The following is a 9,131-nucleotide window of genomic DNA, read 5'->3' as shown; positions in this document are numbered from 1 at the left end:
ACAGTATATTTAGCCAGTAATGGAATCGTCAGGCCTCATTTGCAGTTGAGGGGAAAATGGAAATACAGACCACACATACACACTCTTGTTTTTGAAACAAAAAAAACAAACAAATTTTAATACACAATGTAGTACTATATTATCATCATATATCAGCATGTCTTTACACATATATAATGTAACTCTGCTTTTAGATGGATTTTGTCTTTATACAAACTATGTACAGTTTTTCAACACTTTCCAACAGTGAACATATAGCACATTCAACCACCGATCCACAGAATACACACTGTACCATCTGCCCTCTTGGAACTTAGAAAAATAGAAAAAAGTATAATAGTATTGGAGTGACACAGGACAGGCTATAGACAGACAAGAGTCAAATATTGTCAGCAAATACTGTCAAATACTACCCTTGCTTTAATTTACCAAGCACAATAAAACCAGCGGAACAGTCCAACAGTGCAAACTCTGAGGTAAAATTAAAGTAACTGAAATATTGTCAATGATTGGATCAGTTCTCTCAGACTCGTCAGTCGTCAGGTATTTGGTCGATGTAACTGACCCAGGTCCGCTCACGGAGCAGGGTGATCTCAGGATTGTCACAAGCTACAACAGAGAAGTGAAAACAGACACTGTACACGTCATACCAGACACACGTATGAAACACAGCGGCAAGAGCTCCGGTCAGCACCTCTTCAGCGACGTTAGACTATCTAGACATACATACGGGTGCATCTCAGAAAATTTGAATATTGTGGAAAGTTCATTATTTTCAGTAATTTACTTCAAAAAGTCATTACACATGTAGTGAAATATTCCAAGGCTGATTGCCTCCATGCCATGCTCCACGTTGATGCAGTAATTTGTGCAAAAGGAGCCTCCGCTAAGTATTGAGTGTATAAATTAACATACTGAACATACTGTACAATCATGAAGATTAAAACAAAAAAGGCTTGAAATATGTCACTTTGTGTAATGGATCTAGAATACATGAAAGGTTGACTGTTTGAATTAAATTACAGAAAATAATGGACTTTTTCACAATATTTCTGAGATGCACCTGTACTGTATATATCACATGTGGTGTAGACATTTAAATAAATATACTTTCTTGACACATTCATAACACACTGCCACGGTTGGAGAGAACACATACTGACATGACACACAAGCACACACATATATATATATATACACAAACACACACACACACACACACACACACACACACACACACACACACGCACGCACACACCTGCTCACCACCACACACACCTAGTACCATACTAGAAAAGAACAAGTGCACAGTAAACATGATGTCCCCCACACACAATGCATGTTCCTTTGTGGTAATGAAGTGGAAATGTGATATGTACAGTATATATTAAACGTTTTAAGTGTTATTCATTTTATGTGCACTATATAACTCCCGGAGTTATACATTCATTTACAGCTAAATCAAAGAACAGTGTAGTATGATAGATATGATGAAGCCTCAAAGTGCATAACCAGTCAACGATCACGAAAGTAGAGAATTTACCAATTAACTCTACAACCAATCCTCACAGATTCCCCACCTAAAGGCATGCCTAACCTTAACACGGTTGGCCACATAGACCTAGCTACACTCTCTCTCTGATCTATCCGACATGATGGAATTACCTAAATAAGAGTATTCTGATCTATGTTATGAAATATATGTAAAACAACTATAACTAACAACATATAACTAACATTGCCTTTTTTATTGTTTTGCGCACAACCACACCAAGTCACTTTCTCTCATGCAAATATTTGGCTAAAAAGGAATTCTGATTGTAATGTGTATTTTTATTTTTTTTATCCAGTTGGTGACATCTTCCCTATTCTAACTAAGGGTGCATTCAGACCTAGCTTGTTGTTCCGATACCGGGAGCATTTCCCCCGTACATCGGGTCGTGTGGACATTATGTGAACACAGCAATCGCTCGCGGTTCCGGAACAAATCAACCGGGCTGAGAGACACACATTACCCACAAACCGATACAACTCATTGTTGTACCCTGCGCAGTCTACAAAGTCCACAAACTGTTTAGCGAGCACATGAAGGAATTGGCTTTAAATGTTCTGTTGAGCAGTGCGTCTTCTCCTGATCATATACAATACAATAGCACATTGTTCTCTAGTCGTAGTCGTGATGCCTATTTAAACTGGATATGTTGTCCATATACTATGAACCAGAGAAGACCAATCAATGCAATTATACACGCACACCGCTGATGCTCCATTTTTGATTACGGGTCGAGAAAAGATTATCAGAAATCGAAACTTCCTACAAAATTCCAATCACAAAACTGTTTCCAAGCGCATGGTGTTGAGGGCGTATTCAGAACCAGAGCAGACCCGGAGATCGTTTGTTCTGTCCATATTGCTGTGTGAACACAAATCGAGCTAAGATCGAAGTGTAACATTGTAACATATTATTCTCTGAGTCGGAACAAATTCAGGTAAAGTGACCTAATTTTAAATCACCAGTTAAGAGCTGGATTTCTAGTCTCAAGGGAGGACAGTGGCTGGATTTTCAAAGCTCAATGTCTACATCAATGTCTTCATCTAGTGGGCGAACAAGTACCAAGCACCTGTATGAGTACAGTCCAATATGATAATGAATTTTGAAATACCAACATAGCTAGTGCTACTAAACACATTAAGCTCTGCTCTCTGCGGATGAAGATACAGTAGTACACGGTTTCCCAAGTGAGCTGGACTATACTTTTACTGAGACACTGAGCATAGGGGCAGATGTGCTAACATGTTAGCGCCCGATTTCGGCGTTACTCCGTTGCAACGTGCGCCAAACATGACATGGTATGTACCGCACATGGGTCAAACCACATTCTGCCTGGTGCAGGTCCAGAGAAGGGCAAATTGTAATCTAGTGCGCGGTGTAATCCAGTTGCGCATAACCTACCAGTCTACACATAACCATAGCCCTGTTAATTATGAACATACAGTTTTATGAACTGTATGGGGGTTCAATTATTATTCAATATTTCTGATAATCCGATATTTGTGCAACACTGATACAAAGTCGCATAGACTATTGAAAGTGGTCTCAAATAGATGTACAGTAATATGTCCCAATGTATTAAGGCCTGAAATTATTCAAATGCAGTAAATTATGATTATACTGTGGACTGGAGCATTCACAATGCAGGCATTCACTGATTACAATTGGCATCATTAAGGGCTACAAGGTTTTGTAATCAAACAGTTGGCTTTAGAAAATGAATATATGCCAGAGATAGCCTACAATGCACTTGCAAATAAGATACACAAGGCCAACGCGATCATCGCATTGCACCATCAACAGCAATGACCAGCCTAAAGATACCACATCATAATTGAAAGCAGTCAATTACACAGATGTAGCCTAATTGTGGACAAAGCAAGACCTACTGAAAGCCGTTATATTTTCCCTGTGCACATTACGGTTTGAGAGTGGTGACATGCGCTGCTTGCGCATTGAGGAGCAGGCTTCGTACATCCAACGCAAACTGAAGACGCACCGCGTGCACTTTCTGTACACTGCCCAAGGCGCTATTTACGCTGCGCTCACAAACCTTAGTACATCTGCCCCATAGTTTTTTTTGTAAATAACAAAATACTTGAAAATGAATTGAAAAAATGCCCCTTAAGTGGTGGATTCTGGTACACACACAGAGACTCACAAATGCCGTTCAACTTATAGTCCCCCCCCTTCGGCTGCTGCCGGGGTGCTGGACAACCAGAGGAGCTGTGTAGATTATATCAGTAGCAGAAGCTGCAGAAGTATTGTAAGTACTACGAAACTACTACTAGGACTATATTACTGTAGTACTTTAGTATAATAGCTGTACAGACTTAATCAGTCCAAGATATCTTTTTCTCGCTGTTGGACCAGAGATGACAGGCTCTGGGGCCTGACTGTACAGAAGGCTGGTCTATTGGCTGTCTGGACCACAGGGAACAGGCCTCTGGCAGGGGAACAGATAGAGAGAGAGAGGGGGGGGGGGCTGAGATGTGGTCTGGTCACAGGCCAGGATTGATGCGAGGCAGGGTGTCTTCTAGCCTGAGGTGGGGAGCTGGCATTCATGTTCACTCTCTCTTCTCCCTCTCTCTATTCCCTCCCTCTATCTACCACTAGGCTACCTGCTCAAAGAAAGGACCAGGTTGGCTAGTAGACCTGTTGTGATGGTTATTGTAGTTACAGGTATGATAATGGTTAATACAGCTTTATTGTGATTAATATTATAGTTCTAATGAGACAATTTCCCCTTGGCGGGATAAATACAGTATAATAAAAAATAAAAATAATTATAGTTATTGTACTTCTAAAGTTGGCAGGTCCTGTACAGTTTGGGCTGACCGTGTGTTCAACATGTAACTATCAGCAACTTTTGCTAACTGTCCCACTGCAACACTCATTCCATATGCCCTCGTTTCCTTGACGATAATCAAAGGTGTGAGAGAGAGTGTGTGTCAATGGAGATGTTGCCTGGCAACAGGAGCAGCGTTCTCTGGGTTTGAAGAATAATTATGCCACTAATCCTGCAGACTAGTGACAGGGCCTGTCTGTTCCAGCTAAATCAGCTGCTGGTTGGACAGGGACGGCCTTTATTATAACATCAGACCAGTGACAGTCACACCTCTGCCTCTCACTGTGCTGCTAAGCCGGGTTCAGAAACAACAGCGATGAACGTCTGTCATGTTGGTATTTACGTAAATTGGCAGTTGCGAAACAATCAGACATTTTATTCTAAAACTGATCAAAACCGTCTTGGCGGTCATCTCAATCAAGCTTTAACCCTCCACAGGCCCAAATGTGTTTAGGCAGTTTTAGAATAGAATTGGATTGTTTATCGTGGAATGTGATTATTTGTAACTTCCTATGCTGAAAGTACTGGAGACTTCAAGATTTAACATTTTAAATCTTATACACTTACAACATTACATATGTTCTGAAACTAGCATCTAAGATAACTTGCATAACAACACAGCAGAATTCTGATGAAGGCAGAGCAGAGCAACTGACTTTTAACTTATTATATGCACTTGAATACTGTATGTGCAAAAGACAGCAGCACTGGAGGCTCTCCTACCATGAAGGAAAATATCATCAAACAACAACAACAATAACAACAACAACAACAACGATACAAGGTTTTTCTGTCACAACATGTCAGTGGACTAAGCAACATGCTGCTGGAGGGTCTGTTCATCACAGAGAGCTAGTTAGCGTCAACGTCTCTACAACTTCACCGCGACGTGTCCCCGCTCGCCAATCCCTCACAGTTCCCCTCGCAGCGGGAGCCGGTTAGCATCGGTCTCAACATCGCCCAAACCTCCTGCAACAATGTGACAGTGCTGCTACAACACTGGCCCTAGTACTGCCTGCTGAGAGCTCACAGGGTCATTACGCAGCAGGAGGCAAGGAGGCAGGACAGAGGGGCTATTCACCCGCCACCCTGATGCATTGCAACAGTTTAAGCTAATTAGTTTAGGTCTGGGACACAGAGCGGAGAGAGAGAGAGAGAGAGAGAGAGGGGGGGGGGGGGAGAGAGGGGGCGAGAGAGAGAGACAGAAATGACTGTACTACTCTCCCTTTAGGCCTTGTTCTCTGTCTCTCTGACTTATCTAACGTGTGTGTGTGTGTGTGTGTGCATACAGTATGTTTTCGTGCTATGTGTGTGTGTGTGTGTGTGTGTGTGTGTGTATAAACACATGCCGTGTGTGGATGGGTGTGCGTGTTTGTTTATCGTGAATAAATGCATGACACCTCCCTAGCCAGAGCCCCTCGCCTCTCATCCCGACCCACACACCTCATCATCCCAGCCTCACACACTTCATCATAGCTGAATAACAAAGCGTAATCATTCTGGACACCAGCCGTGGTTAGCATGACCCCATTAAGCTAGTGGGAAGGCTCAAACTGTTCCAGACTCTTTAACGCAATGGGTCTGGCTCAGTTTGCCAGTAGATCGAATGGTCTCCTACGGCTCATGTCTGGCATGTCTCCTCTCCTGCTCAGGGACTCTGCTGGGGGTCGGATCCTCTCTGCTCTGCAGGGGTCTGGGGGGGTCTGGAAAACATCGAAAAGGAGGGTGCTTTCTTGGGATACAGCTGAACGCATTCAATGTTCAACCGCAGAGAGGGATTAAAACCTTATGCAATGCAAAATATCAGTATTGTCACACGCAATACGGTGTGTGTGTGTGTGTGTGTGTGTGTGTGTGTGTGTGTGTGTGTGTGTGTAAGAGAGTGTTTAGAGTGAGTCTGGAAAGTGGAGTCTGGCGTGACATTCCTTATTGAAGTTAAAGCAGCCGAGGATATGAAAGACTGTGTTCCACGCGCCGAGCAAAGGAGGGAGAGAAGCAGAGGGGGGATGAGGAGGAGAGAGATGAAAGAAGGAGGTGGAGGAGGAGGAGGAGGAGGAGGAGAGGGAAGTGAAAGTAGAAGGTAGCGGAGAGAGGAAGAGGAGGACGAGAAGAGGGAGCTGAACGTAGGAGGAAGTGGAGAATGAGAGTGTTGAGAAGGGTAGAGGAGAGGAAAGGAGATGACTATAAAGGGGAGGACAGGAGGGGTGAGCAGAGGATTGGAGAGGAGATGACAGGAGAGGAGATGGCAGGAGAGGAGAGCAGATAAAGGGAGAGGCTGGGTTATGTCCTCTAGGGCAGTGTTTCCCAAAGACTGGGTCGCGACCCAAAGATGGGTCGCAGGAGATTTTGTTTGGGTCGCCAAATAAATTAGGAAAATATATCTGCAGTACCCCTTTCATAGTTGATTTTTTAAATTTACTTAGACTTATTCAAACACACCCAGTGGCACTCATTGATAACTTTGATCCAGAGAAATAACATTTTGAATGACAAAAGGTGGGTTCAAAATCCGTGCTGGAATTGGAACTAACTCCTGCTGAAGAAACAGCTGTTACAGCTGAGCAGTGATTGCACACTGAAAGAACGTTATGAACGCATGCCATTAGGCCTATCTTAATTTTGGATAAGCATCTTATCGGAATATGCAGTCCTAAGTAAGGCAAGCATTTTGCTACTCCTTCCTTTCACAACTACATACAAGTGTGAAGTGGGATTTTCTGTTCTCACAAAAATGAAGACAAAATGCAAATGCAATAATAAAGCGCATGCAGGCACATCTATCACATAAGCCTGGTAAACTGTCCTGGCCTACATGTGCAGTAGCCTACCTATCACATTAGCCAGGGTGTGCCTGTGAGATTTGAGGTGAAATATAAGCCTATCTGATGTGATAACATTTGACTGATAATAGCACTTAAACACAATCCTACTGTATAATAAGTCTAATAATAGGCTAATAATAAGAATAAAACTTGTTATTGTTTTGCCAACTGATGAGAGAAAATAAAAATGAATTGTTAAATTTGCTTTAAAGCATTTTATGGTCTCTCAGTAACATGTAGTTTTATAGTGCTACTTTTTTCGATAACATAAAACAAAGCTAAAATGGCCATGGAAGTTTATTTTTATGCAAATTCTGTCTTCTCACGATTTATAGATACGCCTTGTGAATTGATTGGGTCGTGATGATTTGTCATTTTTGAAAAGTGGGTCCCCAGAAAAAAAGTTTGGGAAACACTGCTCTAGGGCATCTGCAGAATGGAGACATTTCACACTCCAGTCATATTAGTCACACAGCCAGCCCACCCTATGCACCATCACACAATGAGCTGCTGCTACGACAGCTGGTGTTGTTGTTGTTGTTGTTGTAGTAGTAGTAGTAGTTGTTGTTGTTGTTGTTGTATTAGTACAGTAGTTGTTGTTGTTGTGGTTGTTGTTATTTTTGTTGTTGTTATTGTTGTTGTTGTTGTTGTAGAAAGGCATCCATTTTATACAGGTACCAAAGCTATCCCCCCCAAAAAGGAGTCTGTCTGGCAAACCAGAGAACCAGGAGAACAGAGAACCAGGAAGAGAACGGCGAGAGGAGGGAAGGGTGTGGGTGGGGCTGACGTCAACGCTCAACCACAGTGGTTCACCGTGCCAAAGCTACGGACCCTGCATGGTCCACTGAAATAAAAGAAACATGCAACGCAAAACAACAGCTGTTCCTTTGTTTGTTTGATTCTTTGTTTGGAACAGTCCAGACCTCAACTGGACAGCATTTTCCCACAATCCTCAGGCAAGTTATTTAAATTGCCTGGTGGTCCTGTGACATTGGTACCACGAGTGTTTAGTACAACTGAGGTACTACAGAAAACTACTCAGGTACCAGAATAAACTATAGACCTACATCTAGCTGATATCTGACATCAATGGTCATGACATCTCTTTTACTCTATGTGTGCATGTGTGTGTGTGTGTGTGTGTGTGTGTGTCTGTCCACCCTGACAAAGCCGAGGTTTCCAGGCCTCCCTGTCAACTGTCTCAGTTTGTGCCGTAGTAGCAAAGTCCAACTGTACCAGGTCATATCATTGGTTGGACTGAGGAGGCCCCTCCCCTTCAGACCAAGGTCCAAGTCTGATTGGAAAGAGGGTTGCGGGTCGACTCCAGTCCACAGATTAGAGGGACGGGAAGTTCTCTATCCCCCACTTCCCGCCAGAAGTTCCACCCTTTATAACCCTGGGTTCTGATTTGTTCCCTGGTTGGCTGTTTGAGGAGACTGGAGGTCAGGGGGTCTGGAGGTCAGGGGCTCCGGGGTCAGGGTCACACAGCCGACGACTGTTTGATGCTGTGAAAGCTGACGCGTGTAGGTGAAGTGGGGATGGACATGGCACGAGCCACCCGCGCCCTGATAGAGTGTTTATCCTGCCAGCGGTGCCACCTCTTCCTCACCGCAGACCTCACCTGAGAGAGAAAAAGGGAGGTAAAGAAAGAGATAGACAGCGAGAGAGAGACAGAGAGAGAGAGAGAAAGAGAGAGAGAGAGAGAGAGAGAGAGAGAGAAACAGATCAGGCCAGTGCACAATAGTAGATCTGAGATCAATGGATGGATGTGGTGTCTGTTAGTCCGGTCTGTTTGGTAGCCTGGGAGTTTGCTAGGCTCCAGAGCAGCAACCGTGACTGTCTTTATCCCTGACAGGACAGCCAGAGTGAGGGGACGAAGGATGGAGGGATGGAGGGATGAGTGCAAAGA

General features: G+C 43.5%; 1 protein-coding gene across 2 annotated transcripts in view; it reads right to left on the bottom strand.

Moving 5' to 3' along the window:
• Nucleotides 1–200: 200 nt before the first annotated feature.
• crhr1 (corticotropin releasing hormone receptor 1) overlaps nt 201–9,131 on the bottom strand; it is a 115,620-nt gene continuing 106,689 nt past the window's right edge. Inside the window, exon 14 of one of the 2 annotated variants that reach the window (XM_084438034.1) lies at nt 201–609. In XM_084438034.1, coding sequence (XP_084294160.1) covers nt 421–609 — 189 coding nt within the window. In that variant the 3' untranslated portion in view covers nt 201–420. Of the gene's footprint in view, nt 610–1,792; nt 8,844–9,131 lie in introns of those variants that run through there. The other variant, XM_084438035.1, reaches the window with a different exon arrangement.

This window comes from Borostomias antarcticus (genome assembly GCF_949987555.1).
Source record: "Borostomias antarcticus genome assembly, chromosome: 5".
NCBI lineage: Eukaryota > Metazoa > Chordata > Actinopteri > Stomiiformes > Stomiidae > Borostomias > Borostomias antarcticus.
Note: the sequence above shows the minus strand (reverse complement) of the source record. Positions and strands in the feature narration are given on the sequence as shown.